This window comes from Cebidichthys violaceus, unplaced genomic scaffold (genome assembly GCF_023349555.1).
Source record: "Cebidichthys violaceus isolate CVI_PGR_0920_01 unplaced genomic scaffold, fCebVio1.0.p SCAF_55, whole genome shotgun sequence".
In the NCBI taxonomy this organism is placed as follows: domain Eukaryota; kingdom Metazoa; phylum Chordata; class Actinopteri; order Perciformes; family Stichaeidae; genus Cebidichthys; species Cebidichthys violaceus.
The window spans coordinates 1,445,270-1,467,510 of NW_027176761.1; the positions used below are offsets into that span (position 1 = coordinate 1,445,270).

The following is a 22,241-nucleotide window of genomic DNA, read 5'->3' on the forward strand; positions in this document are numbered from 1 at the left end:
GGCCAGCCCCTGCTTCTGGTTCGGCGTCTCCTCCTCATCAAACCCCTGCATCACTTTTGCCCCTTTTCCGCACTCTAGCGGCGGAAGGTGGTTCTACTTCTCTCTGTGCTATACCTCACCTCCCAGTGATCTGAGGTTGATGGACCCCAGTAGACGCTGTCTTTATGGCATCACCTCTGCCTAAAACAACAAGAAAGTACTAGCAATACAGCACAGAAGCTAGAATTACTCAACACTATGGAAGCATTTTTGTTTCCCTCCGCCAGGCACCCAAACCAGCTGGACTGGTTTTATAGTGTTCTGTCTGTGAGAGTCTCTGAAAAATAGCTTGCCCCCCCCCAAAAAAAACAAATGTAAATAGCATTCCTCCTGGGTTGAACATCGCGTTCGATATGCAACTGTTAAAAGTGAAATACCGCCCTATAATCATTGTAATTCTAGACCACTTTTTTTGTTTTTAGCATGTTCCCATCAGTTTTGAGAGTTTGTCATCATTGAATCAAACACATCATTGCATTTCTCAAGAACATCACCTTCAGGGCTACAGGGGACTGAAGGATATTTCTGCATCCGCCTGGTTAGAGAGGTGGGGCATGCCCTTTGACGGTTAACAGAGATCTGTATGTTGACAGGCAACCATTCTCACACCTGCAGGCAAATTGGAATTACCAGTTCAGCTAAACTGCCCTATGCAAATCCATGGCCTGTACACCAGATTAAAACAATTCATACAAGACAAAAGCTCCATCATTTAAAGGCAAGTTTACAAGTTCTCCCCCTAAATCCAGAGATTCTACAAATATTGGAAAACAAAAGAAACGTGCAGCAAGAGAAGAAACTATGCTTTCATTCTTGAAGGTATTGATTTTGTCCGTCAGCGATTAACTTCATTTTTCATACAGTGGATGTCAGGATAGACTTCCTGTTAAAAAACTGCACATCAGGGTTTTAATTCTATAGGCAACAGAGTTTGTGATCATGTTCGGTAAAGAAGGGCTGATTTAAGGAACAAGATAGACAGGCAGTTAAGTTTAATAATGACACTGGCCACATCCAGCCACCCAACAATGCTGGTAAAGCCTGCTTAACCAAAAGCACACTATCATGTCTGGTAAATGCTGCTTAATTAACCAACTACACCCATTAGATGCTCCAGATTATTTTGATTAGGGAATTAGAGAGGCGTGGCAGATTATAGGGCGAGGGTTTCAGTGTGTGGTTGGACCGTGGCCTCGCATTTCGTACTAGAGTACACATTTTGAGACGTGGCGGTGTTGCAAATCAGGGTCCTGGATGACTTTAAAGGGACGACAGACACCAGACAGTTGACTCCCAAACCACCTCTGTGCCAGTCCCACAAGCTCACCAACAGATACACACACACACGCACGCACGCACGCACACACACACACACAAACATCAAACGCCATGAGCCAACATGTTAAAACTGGAAGTCCTGTTGTAGCCTCCCTGTCTCATATCACGAGGAGACAGAGAAAAAAAGCGTAAGCGTCTATATATTAAAACACGAATAGTCTCAAAGCTCTGCAGAGGCGGACTATGAAAGCCCCCCCTCGAGACAAACACATAATGTTCTTAATAATTCTGATACATACAAACACATCCACTGACAAGAGAGCCACAGACTATTTCCTTTGTTTAGACAAGGTGGATAAGGTCAACATTTATTGGTCGAATGCAGCCTGAAGGAGTATCCTTCCTGATATTGCCTCTATCTGTCCACGCAAAGCCTGAAGAATGCAGGACCTTCATTTCAGGTCGAGCCACAGATCAAGAGACACAAATATGCCTTAATCCATGTCTGTTGTCCCTGGCTCATCTAACTGTGTCTGTCTGTCTTTGTAAACCTGTATAACAGCCCCACATAGGCCGCCAAGAGACATGGGAATAAATTAAGGAGCTTTTTTTTCCCCCGGACACTGTGGGAGGCTGACTTCTGTGTCTGTCCACGGCTTATCTCTCATTCTGCTGTGGCAAACTGCAGAATATTTTGGGTGGCCAGCTATGGCTGCGCGCTCAAGGACGTCTCGTGGTTGCGGTGACTCACGCTTTCAAAAAATAGCTTTTATTGCCTGTTTTATACCGCCATTGACTGCCTGCTAACTCCTCACTCACTACTCTTGAACTGGCCCTAGTCAACAGGGGCCACTAGTGATCACACACTGCTGTACCAGCTCACTCTTATTGTTGTGGTGGTGTGTTTGGCTAACCGCTAACAGCTAAATTAACCACCAGTACACACACACTGCTGTGCCAGCTCACTTGGATTGCTTTGGAAGGTGTGCTTGGCTAACCACTAACACTGAGTGCACTTTTCTAGTTTCATATGAAGCTCACAAAACACTTCTAAAAAAACGTTGATGTTCATGGCACCTACTGCAGACCAGTTTCTACACACCAATTAGCTAAATCGCATAGTCCAGGTTGGCTTTTGACTCCAGTGTGTGGGGCATGAATTAATTTGTTGCTGTCTCCATCTTTTTCAATATCAGAAAAGATCAGTTGGAATAATGCACAATTTCATTCAGAATGACTGAATCAGCTCACAGCCGTCATAATAAATAGTTTGCATCCCAAGAAGAGGTTCATCATAAAGGATAAGGCTGGTGGTGTTCTATATTTTAGTTATTGTCAACAAACCCCATTAAAGACCATAACAGCAATGAATTTATGATGGGAGATTTACATATCAGTGTATTCACACATTTATGTGTGCAAGCATGTGCATACAAAGGCTCTGTGTGTGCAAACATCATTGTTTGGTATTGCTACTAAACCAATTGAGACCATGCTGCTTATGATTGGTAGCCATGATGCTGCTACACATGCTGCAATACATGTCACTATAGTGAGTGTAACTTTGTTTTTTACTCCTATCTACACATGTGAAAAGCTCAGAAAGTTATCACATCTATAAATTAGGCCACAAAAATAACACAGAGACTCAAAATAACCACAAAGAGACTCAAAAAACCACAATAATGAGTCCCAAGATGACTACATTGAGACACAAAATAACAACAAAGCAACACAAAATGACTAGAAGCCCAATGCACCTACAAAGTGACTCAAAATAACAAAGCGATACATAACAACAACAACAACAACAAAGAGACACAAGATGACAACAAAGATAAACAACACAACCACAAAGAGACAGGAAATGACTACAAAGAGACACAAAACAACTACAAAGAGATGCGTAGCAACTACTATGAGACATAAAACAAAAAGTAGCTAAACAACTATAAAGTCTCTGTGTCTTGCCCCTATGTAGGAAAAGTGAAGGAGCTTTTTACATGTCTGTGCCCAGCGGCCCATTTTCTCATAACCCGCCCATGACGAGAGCGTAGTGTTGCTGATATGGGAACCCTGCACCGATGGGAAAAGGTCCGTAAACAAAGCCTCGACTCTGTGATGTGGGTGTGGGAGAGGTCAGGCAGCTGTAGAAACATCCACTGTTTCCAGCTTCTCTCCCATGGAATCTGTAGGTAGGCTGACCACTGAAACCATCAAATACACAAACACACAAACAATCGATCCACCCAACACAACACTTGGCAACGGGCACAAAGACTTTTTAGCACTGCTTATGAGTTCTGCTGATGTTTTGGAAAAGCCTGAGAGTTGCTTAGGTTTGGGTTAAATTGTGCAAGATGGTAAATAAGCAAATTACAGTTTGAGCGACGGACATTTTTAGTATTCTTATACATAATTTGTCAGGAGTTACTGCTAACCATGCAGCCTGCACGACTCTAGTGCTGTGAAACAGTGCAACCAGTTTGGATACAATTTTGTGAAATGAGGTGCACTCCCAAATGCATTCGAGCAAACCAGTTCAGAAACATGGATCACGTAGGGTGGAAGTCCTTTGTCTGAAATATCCGAAGCACCAAACAAACACATCAGAGAGGCTGAGGAGCGCGGAGATGAGGGAAACAAGAGGAAGAGCAGCTGGCTTGGAGTTCAGAGGCAAAAGGGCCTCTCGTTGTTATGTTCCTGTTTACATCTCCGCCTTGTATGCAGAACTTGAGGTGTTCTTGGGTTGTTGATCAAAAACGAGTTCCCTCAAACAGAGAACAGATGTACAGCAGGCAGACGAGTTCTCTAATTAGAACCGGCCTCTCTGCTGCTTCACTGATGGCCGCTGGACCAGGTCACATGAGATCTCACATACATGTGAAATACTATAAGGCCTGTTAACTGTTTTGATAGTCAGCCAAGGAACCGTCTTAGTTAAGCATGAGAGCATGTTAACATTTGCTAATTAGCACAACAATACGAAGTGCAGCTGAGGCTGACGATACTACGTTGAAGATTCATCCCATGGGGACTACGCATATCAGTACGAAATGTCATGGCAACCTATGAAATATCTCAACAGCTATCCCAATAGTTAGTGGTGTGTATTTCACACACAAAAAAATGTCATGGTGGTGCTTGAGGAAAAGTAAAAGGGTCACCAATGTTAGCAGGTTTCATCCTCTGTGGACCATCAATGTCAACGTATAAGATTTCATGGCAACCCAACCAATAGCTGTTGAGCTACGGTACATCAGTCTTGACCAAAGAAGTGTCGCTAACGTGGCTAAAAACATTAAAAGACACATCAATGAGTCACACCGGGTGACAAGTGCATTCATTACAATGAACACACACACACACACACACACACACACACACACACACTGACGTTTATGTTATCTCCATCTCACATGCACCGACCTGCTGCTGTAACTGACCACTAGAGTGCCAAAGGAGATAGTCCCCAACAAATACACAATTACCACGTTTACATCCCAAATTCAGAGCTTATCTTGTGTCTTGACGCGGCTCTCAGCTTGGCGACGGCTGCGGGCGCTAACAGCGCTAACAGTGCAAACAACAGCAAAAGAGCTAACGGTGTTTACCTGAGGGGGAACCGGTGGGTGGGCGCTATGCTAATGGTACGTCACAGTCGGTCTGGATGTATAAATGATATATCTTTACATAGCAAATAGTTCAACTTAAAACAACTTAAACTTTATTCTAATCATCATTATATACTTGGTATATATGAAATGTATCTTCTGCATTTAACCCATCCCTAGCATTTTGGGAGCAGTGGGCTGGTGAGAACTGCCCGGGGAGCAGTTAGGGGTTCAGTGTCTTGCTCAGGAACACTTCGGCACAATACACTAGAAGCCAAGGATCGAACAACGGCCGCCCAAAAGCGTACGCCGCCCGGTAATCGAACCCGGGTCGCAAGAATGGGAATCTTGCATGATACCACTACACCAGCGGTACAGGTGCTAATAAATCAAAGTCATATAAACAAAATTTAATTAACATTTTAGAAAATAATGAGGCCTTTCTCAAGAAAAAATATTTTACACTTTAGATTTACTTCTTGAGTGCCACAGGTAGCGTAGGGAATTTAGAAAGTATTCAGACTAGTGGGTTGTTGGCTTATAACAAAGAAAACATTTTATAATGATTTATTATTAGAATTTTGAGCTTAAGAGGACCAAAATTGTGGACATCCAACGCTTTTTCAACTCGCCTGCCATCAACTCAAACAGCACCTGTCCGGCAACATTCTCTCTCAGAGATCATTAAGAACCCATACAGGAATTTTTCTCATTCTCATTCTACTGAGACACATGCATGCTTGGAGTCACACACATTGTTCAGTTCAAAGCTTTGGGGGACTCCAGTCAGTCTGTCCATTCATACAATAAAGGGAAGCCCAGTAGAGACTGGTGTGTCGCTGTATACTCAGACAAGCCAAGCACAACAAACACACACACGGCTTCAACCGCCGTTTCTTTGGTGTGAATCAGGTGGAGACCAACCCCCCCCTCCCACCCAAGGCCGTGGTAACAGTGTATAAGAGTGTAAACAACCCACCCTCAGGACCCCAGGAGTCTGGGCGGGGGCCACCAGACATCCCCTTTCAGAGTCAGGGGGCTTCAAAGGTATCGCCGGGGTTAGGGTGGGGGTGGAGACAGAGAGGCAGTGGTCGACGTTTTATTATTTTTGCAACTCTTTCCCGGGCCGGTTCATGCTCAGAGAGGAGTTGGGTCAGGTGAGCCTGCGGGGGGGGGGGGGGGGGGGGGACCACAGGGATGTATACATTCCTGAGAAAGACGGTTTGTACAACAGCACTTCGGAAGGCCTCAGACTTCAGCTTGGTATTTTCCAGCATATCAGGTTTGGTTATAAGTTTACACAGATGTCTAAAATGCGTCATTGCAAAAGCACTCACCACTTTATATTTCTGCTCCTGTCAAAGGGACAACAAAAAAAGAGGCACAGATATACACGCTTTTGACATCACTCGTTACTTTATTGTTAAATATCATCTATTAATATATCACTTTCTATCTTTTCATCTATACCCCCCCCCCCCCCCCCCCCAGGTGCAGGGGTCTCTTGGAGCAAAACACATCCTGGTTGCTCAGCTGGACGGGGGCCGCCTGTAAAAGAGCCATCCAGGTGGAGCAAAGCATGCTGGGAGGGGAGAAGGGGCCCCCGGTGAAACCCTGCAGGGCAGGAATGTGGGCTGCCCGCTATACAAACAAACAGTTAAAATATGCACTGCATACAGTGCACAGCATACACCTGCTACAACATCACACGGAGCTACAGAAGGCAAGGAAAGCTGTACCAAGAGTGTATAATGGCAAGACGACAGCATTCTGTAATACTTGTATGTTTAGAGAAGCAGACATGATACAAGCCAGGAGACGATGTAAAAACTGTTTAACTCCTGAAGATGTAAAAAAAAACATATTTAGAACCATCTGTGATCAAAGTCATGTCCAATTGATTTCTGACGTTTTTTTCCAGCTTTTGATGGAAAAGGCCACACAGACAAACAGATTTCCACAGACTGAACATTTTTACTGGAATATTATGATATACATTGCATTAGAAGTTGTTATTTTAGTTTTCTTAAAAGGGCATTTCAAAAAAAAAAGAAAAAGTTAATTAAAAACAAGAGTAAAATACCATGGAACATGAAGGCACATGAAGATCATGGTGGACATTTCAAATACGTCAATACAAATACAGCTGTACAAGATGAAGGCAGTGCCGGGTCCCTTGTCTCAATGTTAGTAAAAATACATTGAACATAGATTCTGTATTGCATCGGAAAAAAACAAAAGAAAAGAAAAAAAGGCAACAGAAGTGGCATCACACTTCCACACCAAGTCCACTCCTTCGGCGTCTATCTGGCGAATCTGCGGCCTTTCGCCACGACGTAATATCACTAATCTTTTTGACGCATATCCAGTTAAATCTATTCAGTGTGTGTGTGTGTGTGTGTGTGTGTGTGTGTGTGTGTGTAGTGTCCATTCAGGAAGGGAACAATGGCTATTTCTATAGCGGTGGAGGGCCAGTTTGGAACAGTTGCATTGTTCCTCGGGGGATTATATAGACGGCCGGGAGCTCTCAACCCAAACTGTGCGTTCGCACGTAGATAAACTTAGAAGAAGCCAGATACATGTGGCTTTTAGTGCAATTATAGTTCCCTGTCCTAAAGCATGTCTGAAAAACTGAACATATCTTTTCATCTTTTCACGCGCTGTTTCTAAATCAGAACTTCCATTTCTCTCTCTCTCTCTCTCTCTCCCCATTCATCAAACCTCTTCTTCTCTTTTCTAATAGCACAGCATGGTGAGAGTCGTCAGGCATGACTGAGCCGCAGATGGCGGACTGCCAGACTTCTTTACATGATGCAAGGTTGCATAATCACGCTCTTGATCTCATTTTTGCAGCGATGTTGGATTAAGTGGGGGTTTGAATATCTCTGGTTAATAGTGGCCTTTAATGAACACCGTTTCCCAAAAACCCTTATCTGAGGCAAGTCTGGGATAACAATAAATGCTGGAGAAGAAGTACTTCTGTTGCTGTGCTTGTTCATTTCTTTGGGAGTCGTAGTTTTTTCCCCTGTGCTAACACAGTTGTTTAGAATTACTAAAATCATTCATAAGATGACAATGTGACTTAGGATATGGAAGGTAAACCCCAGGAACACGCTTCGTTGTTTCTCAGAAGACATCCTGAACGAGAGATAGCACTTAACAGTTGCAGACAGTGATACACTCTAAACATATTTTTAGACTCCGGCTAACAGGCGAGGTGATACACGAGGCTGCTGTGGTCAGTTGGTCCCACTCTTGTCACCCGTCAATCCTGCCCTACCACAGCTATTCATGGTAGTATCCCTGACATTCAAATTTAAAATACATAAAAGCAGTTTGGACGAGTTCAGATACTCTACATTACAGTAACGTATTTGCAACTCTTTCTCATATTGGATTTATCTCATCACGTTACTTTGATTAACGTTCAAAAGGTTCACTTTAATCAACAGAAAACTAACCGAACCAGACGGACAGGTTCCCTCCAGATAAAGACTCGATTCAATCAGTCAACCGGAAAGTCTAGCCGGTTTACCTGATTCCCCCACCGTGTCCCTGAACTCATCGGCCGAAGCACACCGGTGTGCTGTGGAAGCTCTGCCGCGTCGCAGACTCGACCGATTCCACAGAGAACACTTTGCGTGCCGAACCGCGTGGCGGAGACTCGCGTCGCATGTTTGAGTTGGAGCGACACAGAGAATATTTAAGGCACTGTGGTTAAAAAAAAAAAAAAAAACGCTACTAATCAGAATGTTCTTAAAATGCATGTGTGTGCTACTGTAACCCGGCATGTTTGTGAGTATTAGTAACATAGTAATAGTTCTGAGAAGAAGGCCCACGGCTCGGTAGAGTTCCTTTAAAACTCTCCTGTGTGTGAGGGATGTCACATGTATCTTATACAGTATAATCTCTTTATAACAGATACAAAACAAAATACATTCTAATCATCTTGTTAATGTATAGATGACAAAATTAATGATAAACCCAACAACCCACTGTACAGAATTTTTTTTAAAAGCCCTTGATGATATTCAATATATTATGCATTGTGTAGTCTGTTAAAATCGCCTGGGCTTTCTGCTGTAAACTAGCTGCAGCCTCCTTGGATAGTTAGAAACATCACTAGCAGACTCTGCTGTAGTACCGACTGTGGCCAGCACACGGTGCTGTTGAGTTCTTGCCACAGCCGTTCTCCAGACTGAGCTGCAGCTACAAACCCCACGGATGGTAACATGTAACGTATAATAAACACAATTCCTGTTATTAAAGTTAGTAAAAACACAGATTTCCCCCCACAGCAGCCATTCCTTATTGGTTATTGGTCTGCAGCACTCAAACCAAAATAAAAAAAAATAAGTATTCCTGCACCCTCCGTGTAAAACTGGTTTGTAATAAAAAATCTGTTCACTCCAACGGCAATAAGTAGAACTGAAGATCCTCTGAGGAAACTTTGTCATACTTAAAAATGTTTTCTGCTTCAAATGGGATGAGAAACATTTTGTAGTGACAGAGTTAAAAAAAAAAAAAAAAAAAAAATGAAAGGAAAGGAAAAATAAAAAATGTAGTGTGGACAGTTGCTCACAGAGTGAAAGGTAGTTCTGGGTACTGTGAGTACTGGGTCCAGCAGCGTCAGTGGGAGTGCTTGTCGCCTGCAGCCTCCTGTAGGAAAGGAGTGAAGGAGGAGCGAACGGTGCGGTCGCAGAGCGACTGCTGCACGCGGAAGTTGTTCACCATGCTTTTCTGTACTTCCTCCTCGGCCGACGTGAAGAGGAGGCTCCGGAAGACCGCCAGCTAAAAAAGCAGGGACACATGAGACGGTCAAAAAAAAAATACTTTTACTATACTATTAAGTATTTATACTTTGAGTTACACTAATGTAGGACTTTATAAGTAGAGGGCTGATCCATGACTGGACTAGTGGACAAAGGAGCCGTTGATTCACGGTGGGTGAGGTTAATTTCCTACAAATTCTTCACAGTAAAAGCACCACCTTATTTAGACTGTGTGTGTTGTTGTTGTTTCCACCACACCGCACGGCAGGTAAAAGAAGCTCTTCATCCAACATCTCACTACAGCTGTTTCTGCTTGTACTCTTCCACTCTGCAGTATAAATACACTTGTTTTCTTATTGAAGAATAGCCGCTAACATAGGCCCGCTAATGTGTGATAAACACATTCATCTGCTGGTGGGACTCGGCATACAGAAGCACATGTGGACAGTGTTTTTATTAATATTCCTCACTGCCAGAAGGGTAGAAAAAAAGAGACAGAATTGAAATTTATAAAAATATCAACCCAACTCGTCTGTCTCCCACATTGGTGCTTCTTGATTGTATGTATTATTATTTTTGGATGCCCCCATGGTTAAACATGCAGTGTGGATCTGTGTCTACCCCTGTTGGTAGTGACAGTAGCAGCTCCTCACTGCTCAATAAAAGGTTGGCGTATTTCCAAATGATACAGTCGGCGAAGCTAAGCAAAGTGATTGCACTTCCAATCTAAAATGGAAGTATGCGGAACACGATGCATAAAGGTTTCATGCCTTGAGGCACAAAAAGCTGCCATTGCAGGCTGGTTCAGCTCAGTGCAGCTTCCTTCATTGTTGGACACACCCTGAGATGATCAGGAACGCTACTGAAAAGGGTCAAAACTTCAGCTTCCGTGTCACCTTGACAGCATAATTGCTGGTGAACAGAAACACTTAAGAATCGGCTCAGCTTGACTCTGAAAGACAACTAGAGCCCTCTAGTGGTCACTGGAGAGTTCAGCTGAGCTGATATAAACCTCAGAATTTGCTATTGGGAATGGCTGAACAAACAGAGGCATTTTTCATACACACAGCACAAAGAAACATGAGCATTTGTGTTAACTTGTTGTAGATAGTTGTACAGAACAAAATAAACAATAATAAGAAAAGGAAAGTCCTCCGTTTTGTGTCCCTCCTCTCTAAAGCCGCTAACCGTTACTTCAGACGGCCGCTCCGTAGGTCTGATACCTCCGCTGGTCACGCCGCTCACTAATGGCTCCATTAACAGCTGCTTCCTCCGTAATAATGCAGACTTTAACTGAACAACAGCTGCTAGTAAAGACAACACGGTCAGCAACACCTGTAATCAGTTGTTCATATTGAATTAACCTGGTAGTCGATCGTTAAACAAGACTGTTGTTGTTTGTGAACAGCCGGTCACGTGATAGGAGCGTGGCGAATCAGGGAAGGATAGCGCGTTACGTCAGGTGGGTTGCCATGTTTGAGCGCAGTGGCTCCACCAATTTCAGCTATATATTCTTTTTCAAAAGCAATTTAATATTATTCAAACGTATTGTTCGGTTCGTAATGCGTACCGAACCGTGAGCCCCGTACCAAAAGGTTCAATACGAATACGCGTATCGTTACACCCCTAGTTATCAGTAACCGAGTTGCTCGTATTTATCATGTATACCCGGTATGTATGACCCGGTTTCATCGTATCCCAATTTGATCATAACCAGGATTATCCATGTAAATACAGTCTATCATTTGATCCATTGTTACTGTGGATTACACACACACACACACACACACACCTGGTCGTGGCTGACTTCTATGTGCTGCTTCATAACGATCCAGGAGACGGACTCGGTCAGGGGGGGTGTGGTCAGAGAGCCGTGGTAGGTCCAGTAGTCGTCGGTGTTGGCGGGTAACAGGCAGGCAGGGTCGAACCTGGTGAACTCCACTACACTGTCCTGCAGACAACACACGGGGAAAAAAACATATGGTCATGTTTGTTGAATTATTTAAATGTTACGGGCAAGAGACAAGCACGGTCACAGCTGTTCACACAAAAGGTTATAACATTTAAATGATATTAATTCTATAATATAATACAAATATAATGCAGTTATTAAGATATTTAAAATATTCATATAATTATTATAACAAACATGCTAAAATCCCAATCTGTTCTTGGGACTATCATTACAGCACAGACTGATATAACGACAGAAGAACTGAAGCTGTTATCTAAATACTACAACAATCATTATCTAATCATTATCCATTATAAAATATGTCACACAAGCACAACACAATGAGAGTTACACAACCGCCGCATTTCCTCTTATTGGACAAACAGCAACCGTATCAGACATTATTAGCGATAAGCAGAACGGTAGCAGTAATGTGAAACAGAGGGGAAGCTATGACCTCCAGTCAGTCACCTTAAACATAATATAGAAATATAGAAACAGATTTTCAGAAAGCCTTTTTTATTATGAAACACTATCTTTATATAACTTATATTAGTAACTAATAGAATGTGCACTGTTTCAGTTTTAAGAAGTTTAAGAAGGAATTTGTTTAAAAGGATTTTTAGCTCCAGATTTAGTTCCTACTTCTGGACTAAATGTCGAAAAAATGCTCATCAGTACTTATTTATATAATAGAATATATATATTCTGATTGCTGTGAGAGAGGCCTGTCTGACCAGTCCTGTAGTCTCTCTACTGAACCACTAGAGGGTGCCAGTATTTACCTACCAGTGAAGTGTCTTTACCAATCACTACCAGATTTTAAGGGTCTTTATAAGGGTCAATATAGACAACTGGAGACATTTCAGGGATCAGCATGTCATCTAAAAAAGAAAAAGTGTAGTGTGTAGTGTGTGTGTGTGTGTGTGTGTGTGTGTGTGTGTGCGCGTGTACTGACCTTGTGTCTGATAGTAGGCAGAGCGTCTACCAGCTTCTGCAGCCCCTCGTGCCTCTTTCCCACCTACACAAAGGATTAGACATTAATCTGGATTGCAGTCACAGTCTAAACTGCATACACAACACATACAGTACAAAGCATCGCCTCATCAATGTGCATGAAACTGAAACATGAAACAAGTTATACTGTAACGTGTTTGCGCAAATCAGTCAATGTGTCTTCTCGTGTAGTACCTTAAGAAAGACTCCAATGACAGCCAGTCCGTTGTCCTCCATCACCGCCTCCTCAAACAAACTGTACTTGTCAGAGTTCCAGTGGACCAAGTGGAGCTGAGAACACACACACACACACACACATCATGAGTCTGTCTGTCTGTCTGTCTGTGTGTCTGTGTGTGTGTGTGTCTGTGTGTGTGTGAGAGTGAGAGAGTGACTGTAAACCTTAACCTTGATCTTTTTAACGCCTCTGCCCTGATCCCCGGCCCACTCATTCTGTCCTCCGGATGACCCATTAATTCCTTCTTCTTGCTTTTCAAAATAAGAGTTTATTCTTTCAACTGAATCTTTGTATTTATTTTTAGAAGCAAACTCAATTCAAATACCATAAATGGAGGTACAATTCAAGGCGTGTGTGAATTAGGAGCAGCCGTTTATGTTGTGCATATTCAAAGCTACCGGTCAACTGTGGTTGAAAAACCAACAGAAAACATGAATTGAAGTAATTTTTCTCAGATCAGGTAAGGACAATACATGGAGGTTCATTTATTCTTTATCCAGTAGGTTTAGCTGCAGCTCTAAATCATTCACACATTATCATGTGTGCGCACGCTCAGCTGAGAGGTTGAGTCCTGCCGAGAGAAGAGAGCAACAAGTCGTCTTCTGTGTTTCACAAATATTAGAAAAATGGTTGACGATAAAACACAATCAGAATTGCACTGATGGCACCGATCAGTGTGTAGGATGGAATAGTGGCATTAGAATGAGCTGGCTACTACCTAGCCTTGTGGAAAACCCTGACAGGAGCTGTCAGTCGAGGTTGTAACTTGATCCACACACACACACACACACACACACACACACACACACACGATGACAACAATGACATTGAGATGTTCCTAACAAGGGCAGTGGAACCTGTTGTTACATAAGTTAATGGAATACCATAAAATAGAAGATCTGTGTTCACATGTGAGGCCGGACAACAGAACCAGTATCTAATCTCTACCCAGCTGAGAGACAAACACACTGCACATGTTTGACGTTATTGGTACAAATACAAATACAAATACCGCAAAGATCCTGGCAGCGTGCCTGATGCCAGCTATACAACAGGCAGAATGTAGACGGAGATTGTTCTGCTCTAAACTTCACCGACCACTGATTGAATACTCTCAGTACTTTTCCAGAGAGTTCAAGGAGGACACGTGAATAGAAAACAAATGGGACTGCAAAAGTAAGTCAACATTTACAATGTTGAAACAGTGTAGTGTTACATGTATTCTCTTCCATTTCTCCTTTCTTCTTTTAACCCTCAAGAGACCGTTTGATCATGGGAAAATAACTGCTCTCCCTCTCTCCTCCCAACCTGCATTCTTGAGCACGACATGCATGACTTTTTCCACTGAATGGTCTGGTCACATGGTCACACACACACCATGTAATGTTGTTCCTCTGTAGCACAGACCGTGACATTGCAACCTGTCTTGAGTCAGGACGGTCCCATAGTGTGTGACAAGAATATCAACATATTACAGATTTCCTTTTTTCAGATTGTGACTAAGATCAATCAGAAGAACAGATTGGGGGAAAAAAGAAGATCTGCGCTTTCGGTTTGTGTTTGTTGACAAGATATTATCTGTTAAGGTCGAGCCATAGTAGAGGATTACACACTAAAAACATTCACATGTTATCTCATGGTTGTATCGCCCCGCCCTCGCCTCAACAAACAAAAGTGAGGCTTAAAACGCTCATCTGTATCAGAGTGGCTTCTGCTGGATGTTCTATAGGACTCTATATTATAACGTAAAGTGTTCTTGTTATTGTGGACACCCCATGCACATCCTGACAATATTGCGAGGTTGATCAAATAATTTCCCAAAGAATGAACGATATTATCAGAATGATATTAATAATACTATCCTGTCTGTTTATTGTATTTTAGATTTCCAATTCTACCTCATTTCTGTTTTTGACAATATGACATCATGCAGCATGTCAGTGTCCCTGCAGTACATGGTGTGTGGCTGGTTTTACACACACACACACACACACACACACACACACTGTATTATATATTATTACCTCTGCAGGGAACAGCCTCCTGTCCACCGTGTGCTCTGACCCCCAGGCGTTGCTCTCACCCCAGTGGAAGTGGAACTGGCACAGCCTGAATTTGTCTTGCAGGGGGCCTCCTTTCAGCGCTGCACCGCAAGGTAGAAAGGACACAATAGATCAGTGCACCTCGACTTCACAGATTTCACAATCCTTTTCAAAAAGAACGAGACGCTCGTCCTCCGAAAACAATAGGATCATATCCACGTCTAGTGTTCGTTTCCTCCTTCCAAAACACTGAGGACAGGTTGTTCACGCGATAACAATGAGCTTAAAAACATCCAGGAACTATTGTGTAGCAATTACTTTTTATTACGCCTGTTAACTGTTAATAGACGGCAGTGATACTACACACAGATAAGACTTATTGTAGTTTAAGGACACACAGTCATGCCTCGATCACAACACTGTTCCTTTTACTGGAAAGGGTAAATGGACTGTACATGTATCCTTCATCATCATTCACACCCATTCATACACTGATGGTAGGAGCTACCATGCAAGGTGCCACCTGCCCATCAGGACTATCTAACAGTCATACAACATTCACTCACAGCTAAGGGAGCAATTTGGGGTCAAGTAGGGTTAAGTGTCTTGGACACATCGACATAGACTAGCGGAGCCGGGGATCGAACCGCTGATCCTCTGATTGAAGGATGACCTGTGGCTCTACCGCTGAGTCACCATCGCTCACAGTAAAACACCGTTTTCAACATTTCCCTGTTATAAACCTGCTGTTGTCCTCTCAGTAGCAGACTAAGCTCTGAAGGCACGTGAATGCCCATAAGGTGGTTCACGTGCCATGGCTTTAAAGCATTTGTAAATAGTTTTGATGGTTTGGAAAGCGATAACAGTGTTGCTGGTGCAGCCCAGTAATTATACCACAAAATGACCAACACTTTCCAGACTATGCAGCAGTTGTTGTGGTCAGGACACACACGCGAGTCACATGACAGTCACCGGGCCCACGTGACGGTTGTGGTTTTTATCAGCAGCTTTAAGTGTAGCATTGATTACAGGATTTTCCTACAGACAGAGGGCTCTTAAAGGGGGGGGGGATAAGCCTCTTGTGTAGATCAGAACAAGCATTCCTCTTGCTGAGATTTCATTTAAATCCATTCAGATTAAAAGAGAAACTACACACTTGCTCCTTATCTAGTGGTTAATAATGAGGAACTTCTACGGAACAAACCATTATTTTACTTTCAAGATCTCCATAGGGTAACTAATGGCGTAGCTTTTAATACATATTCAGGTTTTTATTTTAAAGACGATATAGATACAGAAGATACTTACTGGACTTGTCCGTGGTGTCATCATACTCGACCAGAAAGGAGTAGCCGTTGTTCCAGATCTGCTGGCAGGTGTGCGGGTCGTAATCGGTGACCAACGGCTTCAGCTTAGAGTCGAAGACGCTCTTTCGCACAACGATGTCGATGGGGGACTGCCGATCGCCTCCTGGTACCGCGAGGGGTCCCTGCCACATGGGATGCACTGGAAGAGGAGGAGGAGGAGAGGAGGAGAGGAAGTAAATCAAAGAGAATTTCAACATGTAAAAAAACAGAACATCGAACTCCTCATGAAAAGGTCAAAAAAAAGAAAAAACTGAAATCAAAAATGCTGACACCTACTTTTCATGCTGTACTCAGCTGCTTCCTGCATTGTAAGACAGTCCATTTTGAAACGATATCAGTCAGAGTCGCCACATTAAACTAAACACAAACTTTACAGTGTGTCGTGGCGGACAGACACATGCAACCCTTCTTCCTTGAGCCGTTTCAAGGAACTAAATGAAAAAGGAGCGAGTGAGCAATGGTACTTCCTTGTAGTTTTTTTTTTTTTTTTTCCTAAAAGGATATTACAAAATAAAGAGAGAAGTGGGCTGGCTGTACAGAAAATGACACGTGGAATGTCCTGGCACGCCCCCAGCTCCCCTACACAGCGGGGAAATCTGACCGGGACCTCTGGCCGGTCAAACCGCCGGCTCGAGCCAAGGTCTGTCAGCGGACCTGACTTCTAATTACCCCGAACTCCCTACCTCCGTCCTGCTTTTTTACCCATGAAATCCAGCCCAAAAAACATCAACTCCACTTATTAAAATGTTCTAAAAAACAAATTCAAAAAATAGCTCAGTTTAAGAGGATTGTTTCCCTCCCTCTCTTGACCGAGGGTTATCTACAGAAAGAAATCTTTCCAGTGCTGTTGTCAAAAGGCACAAAAGCAGCGCCGACTATTGTTTGTTCCTCTCCATTCATCCAGCACGGGGCTTAAGGTTTCCACTGAGCCACGCCGAACAGGTCTGACTGGGAGACGACCTTCACCTTCAGCAGATTTCAGCAGACTCTTGTTGTTGCGCGATAACTGCTCCCGAAGCCAGTCGTGCTCTCTTCACTGGGCAACTGTGAAGTTCTTCTGGCACTGTGTTGCTCCGCGCTGCTCCCGAATCAAGCGTCACTTGATCGCCGGATGTCTCGAATCGGAAAAAAGTGTGTGTGTGTGTGTGTGTGTGTGTGTGTGAGGAGCTCTGAAACGCCAGCTGAGGCTCCTGCATCGACAGCCTGATTCCTGCAGCAGCACCATTAACAGAGTCCCACTGTTTCGGTGATGGCTACATCGAACGTCCATTAGCTGCTTCACAATTAACACCTTCTGAGGAGGACGATGGTTAGTGTGAAGCGACATTATCAGGAAATGTTGGTTTGGGTTAGCAGTAAATGAACTCAGATTTGAAATGGCTGAAGGAAAGCGGAGGTAATAACGTCAAGACATAGAGGTTACAGTCCCACCGAGCCAGGCATTTTTCTAGCAGAATTAAAAATGTTCACGGCCTGGTGGAAAAACACGAGTTTGGTCTCTACAGTTTATATCCCCATTTGTGACAAGGGTTAGGGGGAATTTTTGTATCACTCAGCTGTTTAAATTATATTAAGGCTTAACGCAATACATAATTAAAGGGAGTGGCCAATTCGAGTGACGGGTGGGTGCCGTCTGAAGTCGCTAGCTGCCTGCTCGGCTGCGTCACCCTAACCCGCCTCGGCTCCACAGACGATCCACCGCGCCTGATTTGGTGCGACTGCAGCCTGAAAGTGTGAACTTGAGCATCGCTGTGGAAACGCAGAGATTCAGTCAGAAGACTGCCTTTAAGAAAAAGCTCTTTGTACAGACACAAAAGTGCTGAGCCAGTTAGTTTAGCACAAGACACGGCTTTGGTTGGAAGGAAGAGTCATTTGAATTTTTTTCCAAAGCCTGCGTTTTATAAATGGCAGGCCTGGCAGTAAGAGTTGCCAGGTTTCAATTGGAAACCATTTTGACCATTTTTGGCCTTTGGTTGCCACCAGTGGCAAACATTTATTAACATATAAATAAATAGGGGCAACAAACAGCAAAACGTGCACCTGCAAATAAATACATTTCAATTTTTTTTGCATTAGTTATATTTAGGTATCTAAATATTACACGTATTGTGAGTTGGCACGTTTACTTGCATGCGCACAGGCATCATTAGAGACAACAATGAAGTTGTTTGACTGTGGGGAGTTTCACAAACCCGTCAACATCAGCAACGTGAGGGAAGGCCAAGTATCCCGCCATATTTGAGCTGGACAGAAAAGTTATACTGCGAAGCGTGTACAACATACACATGATGAGTATGTCACATTTGATCTATTAGGCTGACTTATAACTGCGTAGTATCTTAAGTACTCAAAGTATATGGTGACTAAAAAAGGCAACCATATTTTGATTGCCAGCTTGTAAATTCAGCAAATTAATTTACTGGAAAAGTGAAGTTGCATCATAACAATGAAATAATCACCTAAATCATAATAAAATCCAATATTATCATAAAGCAGTCGTGCTAATTGATTTGAGGAAAAACCTTTTTGAGAGAGGCTTGCATGTTAAAATGACGGCAGTATAACTCCCCACTTCAGGGAAGCGCAAGACTGTATACGCTTTCCTGCGAGTCAGATGTTTCTACCTGAGGCACAGGAAAACAGAGATGTCTCTTTACAAAGATAGCATGAAGACGGATCAAAGCGCAGGCCACAAGAAACCTAATTTCTAGCGGACCACTTCAAAGACAAACCAGAAGTCCTCCCATAAAGATCAGGACAGGCTGCGCCCATTACAACAAGCCTGTTAAAGTTAAATATGAACTCTGTTTATTATCATGGCTGAACATAAAAGTTCTACTGCACTGGCCTTCTTTTATTTTTCATTTTCAACCGTTTTTTTCTGTTTTTTGCATGTTGACTGAGGTTGTTGTCGGCATGAGACGGTGAACGAGACAAGGCCCGTGTTATTGGGTGTGGTGAGGACGTTGCTGGGAACTGCCAGACGAGTTTGGGTGTCTACAATTTTCCATGGGCACGTTAACATGAAGGCAAATGACTCATACCAGAGGTCTAACGTGTAAAGGAAATAAACGCTCTTCTAGTTGCATGCAACAGGTTTATCATGACTAAGGGTCCATCCTATCAATGCACCATTTATTTTTGGAAATTTTAACATTTTATGTCACGTGTATCACGTGATCTGGCGAGGTGCTCTGGGCTGGTGAAGGAATGAGTCTGTTTTTTGCACTTCCAGTTCAATGTGTTTGTGGTTAGATGCCTGAAACAAGTTATGTGGGTAACACAAGCTTAAGACAATTTAACGTTTAGTTCCACGACATAAAACACGTCAGTAAATAGCCCACTTGTGTTTTCAGAAACAGCAGTTGCCAAAAGGTGGCCAACCGTGTTGTAGTTTGCTTATAGACTAACGTCAGATTTTTACTTTTATATATTATATTCATGCTCCAAAATTCATAAAGGTTGTGTAGCTTATTTATTTTTTTTGCAATAATCCAAAATTCTAAGGAAAAATCCCATTAGTTTTTTTTGAGGGAACCAGTGCGATGCTTAAAAAAAAATGTCAACCTTGTGTGTGGTATTATTTTCCGATGGCACTTTTTTGACAAAAACTGGCTTTGAATGTTCTGTGTGCATTAGTACACAACATCCCTAACACTCAATAATGTACCGACTTGACATACGGGCCCCAATGTAGGCCAAAGGGCTTCATGTGGCCCCCCTATTGGGACGTCAATACTCGTCTGGAAAACCTGGAGTCGGAGGTCCGTCTCAAACGAGTCAACAGAGTGCGTCCGATCCAAATCCAGTGAAGAGGATAGATCCAGCCCGGGCTTTCCAATGCTCTTAATGCACACGTTTTGGGATGACAACAAAAATGACCATTAACTGATGATGTATGTGACCCACAATGACGGGCCTCTCACTGTCAATAAAACCCTAAATGACCCTAAAAGACCCAAACCACTGCCACGTGTGATACCGATACACTCACCGCCACTGCTGGCGGTAATGTCGGAGGTTAAAATGTCTCCTTTTGAAGCAGCTAAACACGATAAACATTGTGTAGCTACAGCAGCGATAGGACACACAAGTACTTACTCTGCGACAGCACATATTTGCTTGAGCACGCCGTGAGGTTGCATCGCCTGGCGGGCGTTATCCGGGGACTCCCGGCGCGTCTGACAAGCTGTCTGCGGAGCTGGGAGGCGAGAGGTCTCAATAGGGACGACAAAGTCACCATGTTGATAAAAGCTTCACCAACGAGCGGCGGAAGAAGAAGAAAAAAGAAGCGCTTTAACGTGTTTCGTCGCTCTGTTTTACTTGCGGCTAGCGGTTAGCTTTAGTCGTCTTCACGCCACCAAAAGTTAGCTCTCTGCACGGAGCCCGTTCAAAACAAAAACTGTGGGCTGGCAGCTCTCCTCTCGTCTCTGCCTTCCTACCGTTCGCCTGGAGGCGGGGGAGGGGGCAGGCTTTACCTTTACACACATTCAAAATGGGACCGCAAAAAAAAGAACAACAACCTGAAGCTATTACGAAGCTATTACGTCAATTTAACCCGGTTAAACAGTGTCCTCGCCGGACTAGACACCCGACAGATGATGAGATGCGGCTGCTGTAGGAAAGCTGTTTGCTTTGCAGTACGGAAGGGGGGGGGGGTGTACAGTCCTGACGAATCAGCGGCCTCCACTGAGGGGCGTTTGCAGTGGTGGTGATGATGGAGACACTTGAGAACAGTCTGGAAACTGTTTTTAAATACGAATTAATTATATTTGTAAATATATTCCACAATCGTAGTCATCACAATAGCGTACTGTTTGTTATACTAACAACATGTATGTAAATAATAGCACTGTAAAAAAAATAATAATACAGAATAACTAGAACTGGGTAACTCATTCAACCCCTTATTATGAACTTTATCGACTTACCCAACTACAGCACGATGCCATTTTCCCTTTATTTTATCCAGACTTTTGTTTTCCTCTAAAAAAAAAAAATATTAAGTGCTTTTCAGTCGTGGTGGAATGAGCGTACAAAACACTGTAGTATTTCTGCTTTAAATAAAATTATCTGTATATTATACTTCATTAGAAGTCGGCATTCAACATTTTACTGCAGTGAAAGTGCAATATCTCATTAATGAAGAGTAACAGTACTCATTATGCAGAATGGCCCCCTTCATTCTGCTTTAATAGCATGTATGTTATAGTTATGTTCAAACGGCTGCTTTAAATATGAAACCAGCATTTAAATGTTGCAAAAGAAGCACATTTTATGTACTTCATAGACTGGCGGCTGGTTTGATCTGAAACAACAAATCAGATCAGATAAGTATAATGGATTAAAAAGGTGTTTTTTGTACAAAGTCGCATAAAAGGGAAATACTCATACAGACTATAAGTACCTCAAAATTGTACTTAAGTACAGTAATTGAGTAGATGCACCTTGTTGCTTCCACTTAAATAGAACAGTCATTTTTCATCAATCATAAGTAACATCTGTGCTTTCATTAATCACCTTGCTCTTACATATGTACCTGCCCTGTATTTACAGGCCTCCATTCTTTTTAATTTCCTTCAAAAAGGTTTATTTTTTTCCTATTTGCATTTTCCTGTTGTTATGCAGTTCTTTTTGAATGCATTACTGCACGTACAGCGTGTTAAATCATGAAATATGAAATATGCTAAAGAAATAAACTTGACCTGCCTAGTCTTCCTGGTACGTATGACAAGTCACGTGTCCTGTGAACCAGAGCCTGTCTGGACACCACCTTCTAATGTCAGCTGCATTATTCATCTTTGTCCTGTACTTTGACTCATCAGTCAGAGCATTGACGTTTCATCAAGTCAAATATTTTGAAATCAATCGTTGTGGATAATAAAGTGTTGTCTCTGTGTGTGTGTGTGTGTGTGTGTGTGTGTGTGTGTGTGTGTGTGTG

The 22,241-nt window shown here is 42.8% G+C and overlaps 1 protein-coding gene across 2 annotated transcripts; it reads right to left on the reverse strand.

Annotated features, from left to right (window-relative positions):
- Positions 1 to 6,323: 6,323 nt before the first annotated feature.
- On the reverse strand, positions 6,324 to 20,901 carry ca5a (carbonic anhydrase Va). 2 transcript variants are annotated; one of them, XM_068731926.1, is made up of 7 exons: positions 20,402 to 20,901; positions 16,242 to 16,439; positions 14,916 to 15,034; positions 12,849 to 12,944; positions 12,616 to 12,678; positions 11,496 to 11,654; positions 6,324 to 9,722 (listed from the first exon to the last, which is right to left on the reverse strand). In XM_068731926.1, the coding sequence occupies exons 1-7, from the start codon at positions 20,541 to 20,543 to the stop codon at positions 9,561 to 9,563; spliced, it is 939 nt and encodes a 312-aa protein (XP_068588027.1). In that variant the 5' UTR covers positions 20,544 to 20,901; the 3' UTR covers positions 6,324 to 9,560. The 2 variants fall into 2 exon arrangements, with proteins under 2 accessions (XP_068588027.1, XP_068588028.1); XM_068731927.1 differs by lacking the exon at positions 20,402 to 20,901 and adding an exon at positions 16,577 to 18,723.
- Positions 20,902 to 22,241: the final 1,340 nt, after the last annotated feature.

Coding starts and splice junctions, on each gene's coding strand:
- ca5a (XM_068731926.1), bottom strand. CDS start 20,543: ATGGTGACTTTGTCGTCCCTATTGAGACCTCTCGCCTCCCAGCTCCGC. Junction 12,945..14,915: donor GGAGGCTGTTCCCTGCAGAG/GTAATAATATAT, acceptor GTGTGTTCTCAG/CTCCACTTGGTCCACTGGAA. Junction 12,679..12,848: donor TCATTGGAGTCTTTCTTAAG/GTACTACACGAG, acceptor TCCTTTGTGTAG/GTGGGAAAGAGGCACGAGGG.